This window comes from Neodiprion pinetum, chromosome 1 (assembly GCF_021155775.2).
Source record: "Neodiprion pinetum isolate iyNeoPine1 chromosome 1, iyNeoPine1.2, whole genome shotgun sequence".
NCBI lineage: Eukaryota > Metazoa > Arthropoda > Insecta > Hymenoptera > Diprionidae > Neodiprion > Neodiprion pinetum.
The window spans coordinates 12,099,262-12,120,692 of NC_060232.1; the positions used below are offsets into that span (position 1 = coordinate 12,099,262).

At 35.2% G+C, this 21,431-nt stretch overlaps 1 protein-coding gene across 1 annotated transcript in view; it reads left to right on the top strand.

Moving 5' to 3' along the window:
* The first annotated feature begins 1,379 nt into the window (after window positions 1-1,379).
* The window catches only part of LOC124217869 (neuropeptides capa receptor-like), a 52,600-nt gene continuing 32,548 nt past the window's right edge, over window positions 1,380-21,431 (top strand). The window contains exon 1 of the mRNA XM_046624004.1: window positions 1,380-2,217. Within this exon, the coding sequence (XP_046479960.1) occupies window positions 1,944-2,217 (274 nt within the window). The 5' untranslated portion in view covers window positions 1,380-1,943. The remainder of the gene's footprint in view (window positions 2,218-21,431) is intronic.

Genomic DNA, 21,431 nt, shown 5'->3' on the forward strand with positions numbered 1-21,431 from the left:
TTAACTTACCGAGCCCGAATGCGGTAAGTTGTTTGACAAAATACCGCAGTTTACCATTTTATCGACAGTCATTATGCCTTCTTTTCGTCATAATTAATTAGCATTCTTTCGTACCATTCCGTCACATTCAATTGTCTGGAATCATCCAATTGCATCGAATGTCATCTATGCTACAATCATCCGACTTGACGGTGATCTTTGCTGAACTACGAAAGCTTCCGCATCTTTTGGTCTCTTTTTATTTTTCCGCATCTTAGTCGTCGAAAGCTGTATGAAGCTATTCGTTGAATTGTAAGTCGCCTTGATCGTCTTATATTTTATTGTATTTCTGTCATTGTACATCTGAAATCAGGTCCGAATCTAATTAATCTCAACACTGGAGACTGTAAGCTACATTATTCATATTTCTCAAAGCAGCCTGTTTAAAATATCGACATAATAGCCTAATTTGTTTATTACCAGATGCGCTTGTTTAATTTTATTTATACATTGCTTGTGCTTGTGTCCTGTTTACGCAGTTTCAACTGTATCAGAATTGCCACCTAAATTTCTATTTCGATATTTTTGTTCAACGAATCTTACCTATATAAAATATTCTCTCGATTATGATGCTTTCGTCATAAACAATAAACATCTTATTAATTTGTTACTTCGTTTTTATGATCCACCTACCGAGCAATCTCTTCCTCTAATAAATTAAATAATTTCTGATCATTGCTGCATTACCTATAAATATACCTCACAAGCTGTCTATATGTAATACAGGACGGTCAGCTTTAATCTCCTTAAGCGAACATATTAGCGACGACAAGAGATTAGACAACCCTGTAAGAAATTTTCACGGTCTCAAGGGAAAAGATAATACTGATTGAAGAGTTTGCAAATACATTTGCTGTCAGATAGGGAATACGAGTTTGGATTATAAACATTAGATAACCAGGTCAAAAAAGAAATTTCTCAGGAGAATATACAATTTGGTTTTAGATCGAGGATACCGAATTGTTGCATTGCTTCGAAATCGTGAAAAAGGATACGATTAATCTACCCGTGTTTAGTCTGATCGAAACGGCGACAATTTGAAAAACAGGATGTAACGAAAAATTGTTATTCCGTGAGAATTTACTCGATCAAAACTAAAGACGAGTCATTGAACTTGATAAATTTAAAGACAGCGATGCGCGTGTATAAACAATTTTTACTTCACTCGAGTAAACGTCGCGCCTGCACCGACCGATTTCAGACTAATGACGAAAGAAGAAATTTTCAGGCTGAGTAAAATCGAGCTGATTCGGATGCGTCGCTTTACGCCGCCGCGGTGCTCCTGGCACCCCGTAGTATGCTTTCAATGCGACTCTCACTTGCTCGCGGTCCGTTGAACGCGTAGTTTCACCCAACCGCGCCAAAATCTTGATCCAATAACACGAAAGACTCGTGTGAAGATCAAGAAGTAATTCGCGGTGAGAAATAATCATTTTTAAAAAAGATCATCGCGTTGTAATGTGAGTGGATTATCGTTAACCGTTGACACGATAATCGGACTCGCAATGGTGGTGAACTAATATGACAGTATTTTGAATCAATTCTGAAAGCAGACGAGATTTGCGCAATATTTCAACGATTATTAATGAGCGGTGTGTCGACTATTTCTGAAGTGGTAGTAAAATATGGAAACGGTATTGCGGACAGTGCAGATTGAAATTGGGTATATTGGATCAATTCGGAGAGATTTTTTCTGGGGTGAGAAACTTCACTTAAAAACGGGACTGAGAAATTCGACGTGCGATTCAACGACACGTTTACCGCAGGGGAGAGCGAGTAGTTGGACAAAGTGGACGGAAAAATAATTAACAATAAGTGGAAATTTTATTGGACACGTGATATTAGAGTGCCGATTTTTCGCACGTTGTTAAAGTTTAGCAGCCGCGTGCCAATTTCACCCCGTGATGGCAGCAGTAAATCTTCTTCCGAGCCCGCTCGGAAATTTTTCCGAAGACAATTGCACCGAATCCGAGTACCTCGAGAAGATGCTCGGACCCAAGCATCTGTCAATACGAATTGTACTTCCGGTAACCTTCGTCTATGTGTTAATTTTCGTCACTGGAGTCTTTGGGAACGTCGCTACGTGTTTGGTTATCATCAGGAATCCGGTGATGAAAACTGCCACCAATTATTATCTCTTTAGTCTTGCCGTATCGGACCTCACCCTCTTATTGCTCGGTAAGTGTACGGTTGTAGATCAGGGTTGTCACAGGCCTGAGAAATTTTTAAAATCTGAAAACATGAAGAAATTTCAAAGGGGTCATGGAAGACCGGAAATTGTCGAGGAATTTTTTATTTTGGCCATGGGAAAATTAGAAAATATCACTTTTCTATCATGGGAATTAGAAATGATTTTTTGATGTGACAAATTAACTTTTTTGTCTCAAGAAAAAAAAAAATGGCTTGGAATGACTTTTTTCTACACAATATTTTTTTTCATTTCGAGTTAAATTTGAACCAAATACAGAGTCGAAAAGCTGAACGATTTAGGTTTCAGTAACTTACTAGACCTGGGAAAATGTCAGGGGAAATTAGGTCTTCGGGCCTGGGAAACGTGGAAATGTGATGGAATTTTTATCTCAAAAATTTGTGGCCAGCCTGTAATTACTGCGACTTTATATTCTATGGTTTTTTAAGATTGAAATAGCGCTGCGGTGAAAACTTACCTACGCAATTCTCTACAGATTTTTTTTCATCCATAATCTAAAACGAATTTATCGGAGATCCATAGATTTATTCATACAAATTTTTCTGATGTTCTGTGCTAATTTTTTTTCCAACTCCATCTTTTCATTAGTATTTCCGGATGGCTTTGTATTTCTTTCTGGCTAATGCCGAAGTATTCTGAAGGGTTCTGATTTCTTTTTAAACAACCGTGAAACGATATCAAAATCTTAAAACTTTGTCGTCAAACATTTCTTTACTCCTCTGAAATCGGTTAGCGTAAGCTTCTCTTAAAAAAACTACATTTTTTCCGAATCCTTTTTGTATTCTGTACGATTTTGTATCGAAATGCTGTACGATGAAAAACTATCGGACAATAAATCCAACAATAATTTTTCGTATTATGATTACAGTTTTACAATGGAATAATAATTCCTCCAATTCAAATCAACAAGAATATAAGTTTTTCTGTATATAAAGTAGTGTCTAACTATAAATTCTATCGATTTCTCTGAAAACTTCCGGCACAATATGTTGGATCGTACATTCTTCATTCATATTAGTATCTGGCAATTCCATGCGTTGCACTGAGGCGAGGTATTATCAAAACGAAGTAATCCCTACTGTATGATTTAGGCACACGTTACGTTATTCAAATGAAGTTGGTCCTTTAATTACACAGACGCTTGATATCTCTAGGTTTATACGCAGGTGTGAATTCGCATTGCGTAACTCTGCCAGCCTGTAACTTCGCTTGAAATTGAGTGATCTTAACCCTTCTACAAGAAATCGAAAAGAAAAGGATAAGGAATCTTGTGAAATGTAGTAAAGCGTAGAAAAATGTCTTTTTACACTGAGAAAAATTTCATTTGTTACAGTAACTAGAAAAATTCAGTAAAACACGTATCGTTAAAAAATAGTTTGAATATTTTTGGAATTACGAAAAACGAGGTACGCGTAACCATTATGCATTATTGTCGATCCTTTTTTGGTAATTTCAACTGTACTTTTTTAGTCAAATAAGGCTTTAACATCAATTTATTGCACAAGCATTAAATTTTCGCAATAGTTACAAGCAAATACAGTAACAATGATCATAATGAGAAAGAACGGTAACAGATACTAGACTTTCTGGTAATAGCTGCAAAACTAATTTTCATTTTGTACCTGGAACTATATTTTTCGATTGTAGTAAAAAATGAAAATAGTTAAGGACTGAGCGGTAATCGTAACTAAAAATTTCTCTCAGTGTATGGCTTCAATTAAAATATCTTGAGAATGGATGAATGGATTTGAGTGAAAATTGGTATCGACAGCTTTTTTGGGTCGCTCATTACGAATCTAAAGTCAGATGTGCAAAATTTAAATTTGGTGTATTCGATATACTCAAATAAAAGCTTAAAAAATTTGGACTTTAATAAAAATCAGTATTCGAAGGTTCGTTGGGTTGTTGATCACGAACCTGAGGTCAGATTTGTCAATTACAAAATATCGATTCCAATATGGTGGATAATAAGAACCAAAGATTATTCGGATTCGTGTAGAAATTAGTAAGAAGAGGTTTTTTGGGTCACCGATATCGAATCCAAGGTCTGACTTCGAAAATTTGTAATAATGGAACTATTTATAGTGGTTAAAAATAAAAAAAAATCGAAGTGATTTCACGCAAAATGGTACATAAGGGTTTTTATATCATTAATCACGATTCTGAATTTGCAGTTCGAAATTCGAATTGGAACGGAAAAATCAAAGACTCGCTCACGGCTAGCCCAAAGCCGCTTGTTACGTTACGTTTTCATTGGATAAATCGTGTACGACTTTTACAAGATAACCCTCAAAGGTTTTAGTGATATCAAGATCGTTGTATGCATTAACTGGCAAGGAGTGATTGGGGTGCGCTTTTAGTTTGCCTTTTCGACACTGATGGATTACACGCAATGTTGTCATTTTCTTCGATCTGCAAACAAAAAAAAAAAAAAGAAAAAGAAAAGAAAAAGAAAAGAATATCGATAAACACAGACGAGTTTTCGGACAACTTGCAGCATAAGAAACTGATCAACTCGTACATTTTAGTCGTAAAGCTTGCGACGATGATAAATAATTTATAATAGTTTTTAACAAACGTCAGTTCTTAGAAAGAAGAAACATTCTACAAACAATCGAGAAATATGCTGCTTTGAAACATATATGAATGAAAAATAAAAACAAATCAATATATGTCAGTCGAAGAGAACATCACAGAATTTCTGAACACGGGTAGTGTATTATGATAAAATATTGAATTACGTGGTCATAAGAGAGTAAACGTGATATAAAAAAGTGTGATAATGATAATAAAGTGACGATGATAAAAAAAAACGAACAAAAATAGAATACAATTATGACAGTGGCTGAAACATGAAGGCCTCATGTAAAACATGAAGAATATTAAAATGACCAATGAAAAAAAATGATGTTAATTAACTAAACACAACAGCAACAACAAGAATGGCAATGAAAACACAATTCTTTATCTGTCGTCTTTCGTAACGAAATGAAAAAAAAAGAAGTAACTAAAAACTGAGATGATAATCCATTTCTATTTACCGATGCATGTAAAGCTTAAAGACCAAATTCGGAATTCAGCACAACGTGATTTACATTCATCAGATGAAAAATTACATTTCTTACATATTTTTAAGAACATTTGTCCGCGTAAATAAATTTCGATTAATTGAATAACCATCAATTACATTGTCCGGTAATCAATATTCTTTCACATGACCAAATGAAAGCGAAACATCACAAGACAACATTCTTCGGTTTAATCAAACATTTTCTCAATATATTTTTGTCTGTGATACTCATTGTACTCTGATGCAAATTGAAATTTTCCATAAACTATGATTTCGGAAAAAATGTACAATATAAAATTTAAAAAAACGAAAAGGGCATTTCCGCCTAAGAATAGAGAAAAAATATATAATGTAAGGAATTGCTATGAATGAATTTATTGAAATTTTTGGTGTATCTGCGTGGAAAAAATCCACAATCTATTGATAATAAATGAATAACATGTAAACGAATGACGTAAATGAATAACATGTAATTTAATTGCAACCATATCAGCAGATTGTGAAAATAATTGTTTTCCCTTCAAATCATGCAATGTAGATTGTTAGAAGCTGTCAAAGACTTTTACAAAGATCAAAAATTGCTTTCAAGTTGTAGGTGCGGGTCTCTGGAGGTCCCTATTAAATAATACATAATTATACCTGTCAGGTAATCGATAAATTATAGCTTATTACTCATCACAGTTTCACACTTCATAATTTATGCAAATTGAACGCTGTAAAGTAATATCACGTAAAATAACCATTTCCCCCTTTGATGAAAATCATCACTGGTACATTTGGCATTTCAGCGAGGCAACAATCAGAATTCAACTTACAATTAGGCTTACACTGAGTGGAAAGATTGAATATTCGTTTTCACAAGTTTATCAAGCTGCTCTGACAGTTATTTGAAAATTAAAACGATGTTCATTCATTCGACCTCGATTGAAATCACGTAAAGTTGTTTCGATTTAATTTAAGTATTTTGTTTAAAATTATATGATTTTATTTATTAATCATACTTTAAATGCACTTTGAAGATAATTTAACAGAATTAAAACAATAACGACCAAGTCAAAAATGTATCACGTAGCTTCTCGTTTTTCTAAGCATAAGTAAAACAGTCAACTCAATGTACACCAATGATTAATCTAAAAATCCTTTCGAAAATCTGAAGACAGATATTGACGGATGTTACCTGGGAATTTAGGACATGCGGATATTGCATTCCGGAAATTTATGCGCCAATTCTGTAGCCTGAATTTCTACCATATCAATTTTATTTAATTTGAATTTAACTACCACTTTTCAGGAATCGTTCTTTGTAAATTCTGTGATGTTCAATGTATGAATAAATATGTTCAGCTCGTATGTTTTCACCTGAAATTATATTTTCATGATTTAAACTATGTGAAACAGATGACTATTACCTAGACACTTCAAAAACGTGTGTTCATTTCACGCTTCTTTATATACTGATACGTGATCAGAAGATTGGAGAATCTTCCTTCGGCTACAAATTTTAACGCTTTGTTTTAAAAAACTTCGAAAAAATTACTTCCTCCTCAAATATTTCAAATATAAACGTGGAGTAGAGGGCAAGGATTTCACGATTAAAGATTTCCATTTGTTAGAAATAAATGACGGTAATTTTCGCGTTGAAGGATTATTGCGATTTCAGAATCAATATTGCGGTATTTCACCAGATGTCAATCTTTCCAGCAGTATGCAGTTATTATTCAAAACTTCTGATCGCAGTTTTTCAATAGTGAATTGAAAAACTTCATGGAAATAACGCTTCCATTCACGAATCAATACCTACGTAGTCGGGATTCAGGTCAGGATACATAGGATCTCTTGCATTTCTATGCGCGTAAACTTGATGAATGGAAACGCGGAACAAAAGCCATTGAATATTAGTTTCCTCTAGCAACTGAAACATGCATTGAGTTTCCGCATGCGGTGCACGATGTTGGTGGTTGATTCGTAAAAATCAATCAAAAAAAAATTCAACCACTCAAGCTAAATTCGTTTCACCCTTATTCTGCCGGGCAAGTAAGCAGGCGGAGAATAAAAAAGTCTTGGAAACCTAGGTCCACAGGAGAGTAATGCCATTGACGCATCTCACTGGATGAAAAAATACTGAGAATAAATTACGGCAATTTTCGTTCCTCCCTTGTCCATTGCTGACAATTGAGAAATAACGTCACTGCTTTTTATTTCATTTGTTTCTACCATATTTCGCCGAGTCCTTGACGATTCCATCGTTTATCTTGATTAGTATTTACGGTTGCGTATCATATTGCATCGCAATCGAATTGTCTGTTGACGGACAACCGTGTTTGGTTTGAGTAATTTTTTCACAAGGAGACAGTGAGTTTGTAAATTTGGTGTTAATTTGGCTAACGGTTATTATACAGAGTTTATAAAAATGAATACCGACAACTTTTTCAAATCATCCATCATCACTATGGCTTGGATACGTACGTATTCAAAATGACAAAATACGTATTATAAGAATATTATAGATTTATTTTAATTTCATTAATGCACGAATAAATTTTATGCCTATTTTGCAAGGTCGAAGAATATAACACGACTTTAGCTTAATTTTTAAAGGTGTTGCTGGCCATTCGAAATTTCCCATTTAAATCGCACGCAAAAAAGTTTTTTTTCATTAAAAATGCTGTAACGTTTGAACCAGTTGAGATCTAAAAATTTTCAAGGCATATTCTTGTAGGGCATTAAATTGTACAAAAAAAAAAACCGAGCTGATTTTCTAGACTCAAAAATTCGCATACTTACGGGCCGTGAAAGTCGAAGAAAAGCAGAAATATGGAGTTTTAGAGCTCTAAGATTGAAAATATCCATACTAAATGAAAAAACTTAAACTAAAATGAGATAAGATGTGTGAAAATGTTGTTTATAAACAATATTTGTCAAAGGAGTAGAGTTTAAACTCATTTATTTATTTTTTATTACACCTTTAAACATTAATATTCTTTTTAATTGTTGATAAAACTTTGTTTGTTACAATTAAGATATTGCTGGCGATGTAATTGCACTACTTGAAAAATAAATTGTTTTTGTTTTTCATTTTTCGTTAAAGTTCGATTATAATTTTGTATTAACGCTATACTGCATATTTTCGCTTTTCTTCGACTTTCACACCCGTAATTATGAGTCAAAAAAATCAAGTCCAGAGTCTCATTTCCAGAGGATTTAATGCCCTGCAAGAATACGCTTGAAATTTTTTTTCAATTCAAACGGTTCAACAGTTACAGCATTTTTAATGAAAATTTTTTTTATCATGTGTTATTTAAATGGGAAATTTCAAATGGCCATCGACACCTTTTGAAATTGAGTTAAAAATTTTTCCAAACGAGAGAGTTTTTTCTCAGTAAATAGGTCCTTTTAAGACCATAGATTCGACAGGTTAGTTTTTTTTGTCTCACCCTACTATTTGTGTATTCCGCATGATGTCAACAATTTTCGAGCATGCAGAGTAAAATCTGTCTACTAGATGAATTCGATGCCCGTAAAATTCCGATAGAATCGATTACGCACGTTGCGTCGGGAATGCTTGCAATTTTCAATATACTAGATTCGCGTCTAGGGCATAGATATCGGTGGGATTAATTTCCTGTTGGCATTAAAGGCAATGAAGTGTACGAAGATATGAAAAACGACTCACGTGACCTTCGGATACGTGCGTACAAAATTTCGTACAATATTCGGTGTGATAAGATCATTCAATTGCAAGCTGTCAGTCAATTTGGCGCCCATTTTCTCACTTTCAGGTCTCATTGATCGTGTTTTTCTCACAGAAATTTCAGAAACGCCTGACAAAACTCAGACTCAAGCCTAGTCCAATTTATCCGGGAAAAAGGACGCGTCTGAATCAGGTTTTCTTGTAAAATATATACAAGGAAAGGCATTCTTGAACAAACAAAACAGATTTTCTTGGACTCCATTCGCTTTAATCTAGTATCCCTTATTTGTTCCAAATACGAAGACTTCGTAGCCAAAAAAAAATTTTACATCGATCGAATGTCATACTTTGTTGATTTGACCGAAGCTTGTTTGCTTTTCAAATGTATTAAAACAAGCTCAATTTATTCTTATAAAAAAATTTCATATTCTTTAAACAAAATGATTGCGGTACGTTCAACCAAATTTTTAATCATTCCCGTCGCACGTTTTCTTGATAAAAAAAAATTCACATTATTGCAAGGAACTCACGCCGTGTTATTTTGCATAAATTCATGGTAAGCATAAGTATTTCATAGAAAAAAAGTATCTTGTAGAATTAAGTAAGTATCGTGTTCGCTGGATTCGATTATGGCATTTAGTTAAATCAAACGAATATCACTTGACTCAAATAATCCTTTCCCTCCGTGTAAGTTAAATTGCACTGGTTAATTCAGTATATAAGAAAGATTGATACCAATTCTTCAAAGTGGGTGGCAGTCATTGAAATTACTTGACGTTGCTCGTTTGATTAATGTCGAAAGCTCATTAACAGCTCGTGAAAGGCGTTGAGCAGTCAAAAAAGCCGCGTTGTAAGCTGATCGACCGTCTGAAGCTCGTTATAGATACGTGGATTTTATAGGTACAACTTAATCAGGCAGGCAAGAGAAGCCGTAAATTATTTTCAATCGCATAAGATGTTGTAATGAGAATTTTACTGGGTTTGCTTTGTTGTGTAGTAAGCCTTAAGCGGCCTTATAATACAGGAAAAATAAGAGCGGTGAAAAATAATTGTGATTTCTCTATGGCGGAAGTTAAATAACAGAATAAAGTTTTGTATTTTTACCCATTTAAAGCAAGCATTTTTCGTTGTTTCCGATTGATTTGAAATTCAAAGATCAGAAGACTACGATTATACCGATCTCGATTCACCGTCTTTCATTACATAGTGTACGGTGAGAGAATGGCCAACGAATTACATTCTTGATGGCTAGATTTCGCGGTGAGAATTGGTATACAGCTTTCAAGAATGACATTCAGAAAGCAATTGCGATTTTGTAAATAATGGATAAATGAATTGACAATATACGATAGCCGATTGTTTATTCAGACTACTGAACAATAGTTTCGGTCGATATTGCTTGAAAATTTCTTTTTCCAATCTATGTAACAAATGTTTATGCGAGTCAAAATAGCGCTGTTCGCTACTAACAGCAAAAAAAACATAAAATGTTTGGATAATTTTTAGAATGCACAACTTATCAAGATCCATTCCTGAATATTAGTTCGTTAAAAGTTCGTCCTTGAGTCTTGTCACGTTAAAAGTTTTTATTAGCTTGTTTGTCGGCATGCTGAAATTTATCTATTCTGTTTCTGAAAAACAGAGAGAGTGAAAAAGTAGGAAGGAAGTGTACTATAGTTTTGGGTGACCTTACTATTTTATCGTATATCGGCGGTCGGTTTGGTGAATAAGTCAGTAAAATAAAGTAAGATGACAACATGCGCGCCAACATATCCGAATTATGGTAAAAACCATTATTCGTAATGGTCAGACTCTCTACTGATAATTGGTGAAATTGGACATATAGTTTAAGGTGTACTGAATACTAATTGCGAACATGAAAAACGAATAATTTAGGGAGAACCAAGTTGGTGAATCACTGTTTCAAATTACTTAATTTTACGCGTAAATGGAATGTATTAACATCCCATTAGTCGACAAGGACAATTTGTCAGCTTGGATGAATCCACTCAGAGAACTTTTTGATTAAAAACAGAGGATTTTTCATAAGCATAAGTTTAAAACCACGAAAACATTCTCGGATAGATCGGGGGGATTAAAATTGAGAATATATCAGAACAGGCACGAATTTTCTATAATGATTAGCTAAAATAGATGAGCTGAACAGAGGATTCTAAAAAATCGTGAGGCGTAAAAGAATTAATTAATATTCCAGTTTGCAGCAAAGCCGTTACACTTTGTATGATAATTTTTTTCCGGCAAGCACCATTCGTGTCCCTGCAAATGTTTTTCCCGCACTTTATCATAATGTTGGAGCTCAATCGTCGATTATACATTCTAATAGTAATTGAGTCAATTTGATGGGATTTGAATAAATACAGCTCATTTGCCTGCATAAATGGAGCTTATAACTTAAGTTACGGCTGATTGCAAATGGTACGCATATATTTAGCACTTGAATACAAATAACGAAAGATGAAACAAGCGTAACCTTGCAATTTTATACAAAAACATTTTCGTCTAATTACACCGAGTCTTTATCGCTTTAGATGGTGCCAATATTTTTTACTTCACACCAACCACACGCCTACGAGATTGCTCATTCCAGTCTCATTACAAGTTTAATTTTATTCAGGAAGGTACTAATCCTGACAGAGTGAAATAAACGCGGTTTTTCTTGATCTACTTAACGTATACCTTTTGGTGAGCATGAATTATTTCGAATAGAATTGAATTTAACACAAGCGTGGCGCTGCGGCCGTTATACTTACGATAATTGGTGGTCTGCTCTTTAGTCTTTGGATCACACCGGCATTAAGAGGATTATTCGAATCGTAGCAAGCGTTTTGTCAAGCAGCCTGTTCTGTACAAGGCTAATGTCAGTGAATACCCATCCCCATGCCCATTTGCCACCCTCAAGCTGCGAAAATTATACCAATTTGCAACATTAGAACTCGAAAATGGTATAAAGTTTTCGTTAAGACCTCAATTATTAGTCTTGTTATGCATTTCGAACAAGGCGTACGGATGGAAAGGAATTCTTGAACCAGCAGAATAATTTTTGTTCAAGTCCATTCGCTTCAATCTAGTATTCCTCATTTTTTGACAATTATATTGCTTCGATTCAACAGTTTCGATTTAATCAGTGTGTCAAAATGACACAATAATGTTAGTCAAGCAGATTCATTGATTCAACAAAAGCGTTTCTTGCCGTGATCGAGTGAACCTTCTGATATGTTTCCGAAATCGAATCGACTAAATATCATTTCATTTGAAATTTATGCATTGTTCCTTCAAATCGCACGTTCGTTGATGTAAACAATTCGGTACTTCAAACAAGATAAGTGGTTTTTAGTTACTTAAAAACGTGTCCCCTCCTTCGATACTTGATATCAAGATTCACCGATTTTTTCACATGTTCTATTGACCATTTCGAACAACTTCGAGTTTGGATATTTGCGAAATTCTTTTTCATTAAAAAATAACATTTTCGAACATGGCAAAGATTTTGCCGGAATTATTTTTTGACGTGGGACATCATTTCCTAACCAGAACCGCGGACCAAAAAATTCTGCAGCCTCTTAGCAGCTTTAGCAGCAGCTAGAATTTCACTTACGGGTCCCCTTAAAATCATCGACTAGCTACCATGATAGAAATTGTACATACAGTTTATTCCAAAATGATATCACCATGTTTCTCGATGTATCCTGGTAGCTTGTAACAAAAACTGTTTGTAAGAAATCGATTTGAAAAAAAAAAAAAATTATAGTTTTTGGGACAAAGACTGTCGTTAATTAAAAAAAAAAGGATTCAAATTGGCGATTCGAGGGTCACGGGTTGAACGTTTTGGCATGAAATGCTAATATGATAAGAGTGGAATGTATAAACAGGTGAATATTGTATCATTATTTGAAAAACAGGAATTAATTAAGATTAATTAAAATGCTTTGATGTCTAGTCGCTTTGTTGTCGCTAATGGAATCCGATGAAGTGGGACGCACTTGATGTATCACGTATTTTCATATTATGACCGTTTTGTCGATTCGCATGTGAAATCGATAAATTCAATTCCTCTTGCGTATAGAAAAATCACCATTTACTTCCTGGACCAAATACCGTGGTTTCTATCTAACCTCATTTTCACCCTTGCGTATACTGGCTGATAACTTCAAGTGCTGTATTATAAATATACATAGAAAGCTTCGCTTAAATCCATTGAAAAGAATCTACGAACCAAAGTCTGGTGCATATACAAAATCTCTGGGTATATTCGCTCCAGTTTGTACTCGGATACTTATCAATGGATTCGGATTCAAGTTGAGATTTAAATCTGAGAATCGTAGCATTAGATTTTGGAAATGTAACATTTTTACATGTATGTTACGTACCTTCTATCATGAACTTAGCCAGAAATTACAATTAACGAGAAAATAGCTGGGCACAAACCAGATACATAACGCGTTATAAGACGTTTGATAAATCTTACGTCAAGGTTATATAACTGTGTTTGCTTTGAGGCGAGAAATGGACGGAGCGGCGAATTGTAAACGCAGCAATTTCTCACTCTTTCACCTAAAGTACTTCTTGCCCAGCGAAGTTCTCAAAGAACAAACTGCAGATCTACAATCGATCAACGTCCATCAATCGTAATTGCACGACGTACGATAAAGTGGCTGTGATGTCATTCAAAAGGGTTGGCGATTCCACCTCATTTCCCATTTCGCGTACTTGTTCTTTTCTTTTATATCAAAGGTGAATAAATGGTTTATTGCATCGGAAAGTAAATTTCATGTCCATTCGGGGCACTTTGCCGAGTCGTAAACGACGCTGGAAACTTTGTCGATAACGCCGACAATTTTTCGTTCTGAATTTAACCATCGAGATATTTGATTAGTTTAGAAGTTGACTCACGCGTTACGCATTTTGTGAATTTTCAAAGAGATACGAACGCGATTTGTAGTAGCATATCTATTCTAGCTTCAGTTTAATTTCACTGATTACTAAAAACTTTATTTTTTGCATATTGTGATTTTAAATACTCGCTTTTATCACTTAAAATATGCGCTTAAAAGAAAATTTCGTAGTGTAATTCAATGTCCTAGTAATCTGGTAGAAGGACTTATGCTCGAATCGATGGAAACTTTGACCATTTGCAGTAACTTTGCTGCAAGGATTTATGCGTGACATTTCAGGTAACGGAATTTTGGAGTAAATACTACAATCTACGAGCTGGCGATAGTGTTTCATTCATCCATATTTTCACGATTGATCAGAAACAGATTGAAAATAGTCGAGTTTTTGCTGGATTTTCAGTTCAGCCTCGAACATGAACGTTGACCAAAAATCGAAACTTGTCATACCACTGACTGTTTATCTTTTGTAATGAATATTTTTTTTTTTTTTAAATATATGAAATGACGAAAAAAAAAATCACAAATATAGGTATAACAACTTAATGAAAAGAAAGTCTTGCGAAATGTTTCGTTTATCCTTAACAAGAAAATTGACATGTAGTTCTACAGGAAACTGCTTTAAAAGTGCAATCACACGATCAAGTTTCGTAACGGGGAAATTAAATTAACTCAATCATCTTTTTTCGGGTTCCGTTTTCGTCTGTAATTGGTTCCCTTGGGGTCTCATCATGCCTACAGGATCTAACTTATCTGTGTCCATCTCTAGCGATATCTTGAACACAGTGTTATTCTCATTAACTTCGTATCTGATTTTTTGCGTTCTCCCTCCATACATGCGGCAAGAAATATTTGTAAGGAAAACGGCTATACTTGTGTTGCTGTAGCATAAATGTGAAAAGGTACAGCCAAATTCAATACTCGGTGAAAAAGTAATCCGATCTTCGAATGATCTTGTACAACTGCACTAGTGGGCACAACGAATTTTGAGATTATTTACATGAGTTGAGGAAACTTTCAAGCCAGTTGAGTCTCTAATCTCATCCCTGAGTTTAGCAGGGAGAATATTTGTCGTGGTTGGTAGTCAGGAGAAACGTATCCAATATGTATTCAGGATGAAACACAAGTCGTAGATATACCGTGGTTTGTCTCTTTTTCTTCCTATCTGATATCATGGGAAAAGCAAACGTCCTTCGTACGTGAAGCGAAGAGTAAACAATTTAGCGGATCTGGTAGATCTGCGGCGGTTTCGTTTATCGGCCTTGTTGGTATTCCGGGACCCTCGATTTACATAATGATCAAAAATTGTCATGTAAAATTTGTCATACCTGTACTGTGGCATATCTTAAGGTCATGTACTACTCCTACCTTTACCGACCGAGCAAACAAGGAACGGTCGGCCGTGCGCCCAGCTGATTGTGAGATCATCTTTCATTCACGAAATTATAGTCATTTTTAGTTCTCGTCTGGCGACCTCAATATTTCATGAAAACAGTCTCAAGATGGCTCATTTTACTTCTGAATCTTTCCGGATCGCGCAAAGTATCTCAGTTGTGCACTTTTTAGCCCTTGAAATGCGGGAAATGTGGGAATAGTAACACGCGTAAAAAAAACCGTAAATTTTTCAAGGCTTTTTGGGACGTAAGTTTACTGATTTAAACCTTTTCCGTTAGTTTGTTTATTTGCTGTAGGAAGAAAAAGGGTGAGTTTCCTAGGTCAATAAGGGTAGAAGTATAACACAACCTTAAGTTACAGTGATATACTGTCCTGAGAAAGCCCCGTGTAGGACCAATGAAATTAACGCATCCGTCACGCTACTCCAGTGAAACACAATCGAGGCGTAAAACACGTAACGTATAAACCAAACTACCGAAGTTAATGTCAGATCAAATAAATCAGATCTTACGCTTTGCGGTAATTCGCCAGATTCGTAAGGGTCAACTGAAAAAACGAAAATAACAAGTATACCTGCACGTCCGTAATGTGTTAAATACCGTAATACTGTCAATTTTTTTTATCGTACTTGACTTTTCGTTGAGCGCGTCGATTTTCGTAGCGTCGGTAAGCGCTTGGAGTCTTCGGAGACCCCATTTTGTTGATTAAATATTTTCATCTGGAATAGAAATATTTGGGTTTTATACTGAGAATTGCGTTGGTCTATGCGTCCGGCGATAAGGATTTACAGGTCGCACATTTCAAATTTATTGCTCATCATAAATAAACAATATCTTATCTCAGAAGTCGAAGAACTTGAAAAATTCCACCACTAAGGACGATATCGCATAAAAATGATTCTTTTTTAACACAGTTGTTAAGCGAAGATATAAACAAGCAAAATAATCCATGGTGCAAACTTTTTTAATAAATGAGTACCTACCGTTTTTATTGACCTAGAAAAAGCACATGTTTCGATCGACGTAAAGGTACATGTAATGAGATGAACAAACTAAATGAATATTTATCAATTTCCAACGTTATATCATTAATATGATCTTCAACTTTCGATATAATTTCAGTTGATACAAAAAGGAAATGACTCTACGTATAGTTCTCATTAATACATCACGATCAGTAAGCGTGCAATGACTTTATTGAAAGGTTTCTGGGAGGTACCGATAATGATAGCGCCAGAAACATTCTTTTGTAGCAGCGGAGAAAAAAAATAGAAGGCTTCGGTCTCCACGATCCCCACGCGCCTAACGAAGTGTTAAAACCAAATGTGGAACTTGGAATTCAGTAATTCAAGTTTCAACTAAAGAAAAGCCGGTGACTCAGATTTTGACAGTACTGGAATGGAGACATCACATTCTTTGGGTAACCACAGAGCGTAGATTCTCAACAACATAAGTGCGTAAGCGCATTCCTAGCCATCACTGATGCAAAGTAGCAAAGCTTCTTTTTCCCCGTTAGTTTATTGTCGGTTTTACTGCGGACTGACTTTTTTTTTTTTTTTGTAGGTATCCTCCATTCCCTCCTTTTTTATGATCACTCGCTTGAATGGGCCACGTAAGCGGGAAAACAGACGATATCGATTCGGTCTCTACTTGCTTGAGTTCCAAAAATGCTTTCACATATCAGCTGCATCTTCTCTATTATCACGGCGCACTGTTGACTACAATGATTGTAATATGTGAAACCATTAAACCACAATATGAATGCCCGGCGAATCTACAAATATCGCATTTAACTTCGTGCATAATAGAAATATTGAGAGAACGTAGAAATGCAATTTTATAACAGTAGTTGCTTTACTTTTTCACGTATTTTCTTACTTTTTTTTTTTAATAAATGCGAATAGTTTACTACAAGATTGCATTGTCAGGAGCATCTCGACGCGTCGCATCTTCGTCGTGGCGTAAAATAGATCAAGTAAAGGAACGTGAAATTAAGAAACGTTTATCATTTGTTGCGTAGCTGACTTATAATCTTCGGAAACGAGTGAACGGAAAAAATGTAGCAATTTTACAGTTTATGTATAATCAACCAACTGGAATATATGACCTGGTACAGACATGACGTGACTGATATACATTTTTTTACAAATATATTTTACTGTGTTCAGAACAGGACTGCTCTTGGACACACTGGCTATTATCAATCGGACCGGGTCTCAGAATATTATAGAAGAATACTGTCGAATGCTAATATTTAGCGTTGATACACAATAGCAACGATAAAATTGTAGTAACTACTAATATTAGCTTTAAATAATGACTACAATATACTAGCTTTGTATAGTCACTATTAAATTGATTGGGAGTAGAATGAATATTATTACTAATTCGTTTTTCAACAATTATATCGAAAATAGATCAAAATTTACTAATATCATTGAACTTTGGTACACTGCCTTCGGACCGTTTTGACCTGATATTTACATTTGAACCTCATTCAGCTAATCATAGCAGTCTTCAAAAAAGTTTTGAATGAAGTTCATAACATCTACCAGAATTCCGAAATCATTTAAAATGTTCACTCTCTAATAATCCAGGGTGTTCTAGATTTTGATCACCGTAAAATTGAAGTTCATGGAACGACTTAAGGCTCCAATAAATCATTCGATTTGATCTAATCCTTTTTCTTGTACAAATCCATACGCAGTGCCTGTTTATTGACACTGAACGATACGTTCGAAGGTGTTCTGTACGATAATACACTGTCAAGTTCAATTTGTGTACTGAATTTTGTTGGTAATGTCTAGCAGTAAGCAATCCTGATATGATTTAGGAGTTCACTAGAAGAGCTTTCACTCGCACACGCACGTGCACCGACCAAAGTGCATTACTTGGGATGACAAGAAAAAAGGAGAGGATAAAAATTGTTTTCATGTGTTAATGTTGGCCCTCGAAATTTCAGAACATTACATTTGTATTCACGTGTTTATACTGAAATTGAAATATCTTACGTCATTACTGTAACCGTGAAATAGTGAGTGCAGAATATTAAAGGATCGACATATTTATTGTTTTGTAAATATGTCTAATTTGACAAAAAATACGGTATGAATGAGTTATCACAGAGCTACATCCTATATCTGTTTAAAAAGTGATTTTGATTTATCAAGAAATGAAGTACTTGCAAGAATTTGATTTAATAAAAATAGAGTTGTGCAAGTGTATCAAATTTTATTTGGCCTCGGATATTTCAACACGAATAATGAAATCAATTTTCACAAAGGAGATATTGAATTTTTCGAGTGTCGTTACAATCAAATAAATGGTGGAGGCAAAGCGTTTTTATTCTACACAGAAGTTTATCTCCTAAACAAAAGTATAATTTTAGAACTGAAAATTATATCAACAGGATTATGGATAAGTTACCAATGCGTGTAAAGCTGATAAATTCAACTGTCAGTGAAATGTTATTTCATTCTCACAATTCCGACACCGTTCATTGCAAAGTAGGTACAGTCCCAGACTAAAGTACTCAGATTTCCAGAACAACAGCTTCGTTGCGTACTCCGTCAAGTGTTTAAGAATATTCAAGCAATTTCAGAAAAGCCTTCCAAGTTCCATTGTGGAAACTTTGAAAAAAGAACGAACCTCTCTGGCTGAAGTTTTATTCGGATTAACAAGCGTCAGAAGTTTTATTACAAAGTACTATTCGCTCGTTGGAAACTACATGACTACTTACAGCATCACGGTGAAAGCTTTCAAGGAGTGCATTCTTGCCGTTCACACAGCTCAGTTCCAGATTGGTTTGTGCTGCCGAGAGTCAACGTCGTAAACTATTATTCAAAAGATCTTGGATTTCCATTACTCTACCAACTTTTCCTCCTCCTCCTTTTTCTCTTTCTCTCCATCCCTTCTTCTCTCACTCTCTCTCTTTTTCTATCTATCCATCTATCTATATGTATGTATATATATATATATTCTGACGGATGTTAGACGTGTCTCTACAACTTTCAAAAAGCGTGAGCTTTCGTTGGATAAAGGTCACAGTATATGTGTTTCATCGATTGCTCATCTCACTTCTATAAATAACGCATGGCATGTAGACACGTGACAATCTTTCATACTTTCCAGTCTGGTAATAATTGTCGTATGTTCTGCGGAGGTGTTTTTTGCCCAAACCTTATCATATTTTATTATTTACTTCAAAGGCTGTTATATTAGACCTTAGGAATAGGATCGTATTACAGCGTGGGAAAGCCTCTGAGTTATTCTTGGTATATTCTGATACTTCTCTGAGAGCCGGCGAAGCACAAATCCTTCCATAGGATCCCTTTTTGAGATTCGAGGACCGTCGGCGAGGAACAGATACGTATTTACTCGCCCTACAACAATTTATCCGGCGTAGTAGCTATACAAACGTATATCGTCAAGGCTGCTATGTAGCCAAGGCCGTAATACTTCGGTCAAAGGAAAAGCCTATTCGGACAAGTGTTTGGTTCGAATGCCAGCGGTTGCTTTCACGACGCTTGTGGATATACTTTCATGGAACGTAGATTTTCCAACATTTTAAAATCACGATTCCTTGTGAATTGTGAATTATTCGCGGAAAGAAGAGACTTCTGGTTATTTTCAGTATTGAGGTTAAACATTTTATGACGTATAAGTTGATATTAATTTTTTGAACGCTTCGCTTATCATATCTAATTGTGCATATAAATTTGATAAAAGTTCAAAAATTTTCTTAAGGAAAAAAACTTCTATGTGACTAATCCTGCCGCAGAAATCGGTGACGATATGTAATTCCTATAGAATGCTTCATGACATCATCTAAGCATGTAGGAAATTCTCTGTCAAGTGGACTTAACTTCTCGCAAAATGTTTACAGGAATTGTTTGAAAAATCTTAAATCATGATGCCACTCAAAAAGACTGTATCATTTTGAAAATATTTTTCTATTGAACCGTTCCGGGTAGTCAATTGTTAGTGAAAAATTGCATGAATGCAAAAACCATGAATTGTATCAATAAAGTGTAAAATTCAAAAATTTCAGTTTTCGGTCATTAGATGTTTCATTTAATCAACGACATTTGAACCGTTTTTTAACCGAAAGCTGTAGAAAAGTGTCGTCTCAAGCGAATAACACACTCATTTGATTTCCTGAAGCTACATCCCCAATTGTTTAGAAGTAAAAAAATTTAATCGATGGATAATTAATCCCTAAAATAATTGAATCCTTCATACGGTACGAAATGTCCAGTCATCAGATCTTCTCTTTCCAATGCACAAGTTCGTATGTTTTTGAGCTATTTGGAAGCTTCCGTCATTTTTGAATTTTGCATTGGTTCCATTTTTTCAATCTTGAATATCTCGAGCTACCACTACCTAAAGTTTAATGCCAGTTCTTTGTTTAGGATGACGAACATTTGTTCAAAGTTTGAAGCAAATCAAAGGTATATTGGTACTGAACGAAAAATAGTATATTGTGTTACAAGTGCGGAAAGTCACCGATTTTCGAGTAGTATGAAGTTTGCAACGTGAGTTAAAGACGAGTATTGCGTTTACACTAATGCTCGTGTAATTGTAGTACTCACCTTCGATTCGGGCTTCCAGCTTCATGCTCGTATTTGTTAGTTAGTTTCCCAAAGTGTCAACCACCCCGGGTCAAAAACTCAACCATGAGGCCCCGGCAAGGCCAGCGCGAGAATCCCCAACCGGCTCTAATCAGTTCTGTTCTCGCATCTAATTACTCGATCACATGTACATTAGAAACACGATCCAACGTCATTTAATAATCAAATCAATCATTATGAGCTTCGATTCGTCGAGTTGATAGCCCCATGTTCACACAGTTCACTGTATCACTCTCGCACACGTAACGAGCTACTGTAAACAAGACTCACGTGTTGTTGCTCCCGAGTTTCGACTAATACTGATCTGGTTTTGGATTCTTCTCCATATTCTCGTCTCGCTCGCTCTAGCGGGGATCTTATGAATTTTGGACTGTATTGTCTTGTTGACCACTCACTGTAGTGTGCGTGAGATTAGCGTACTTGGATTCATTCACACGCACATCGTAGTATTATAATACATTCTGTCCCTATACTAATCTCCAGCTGAT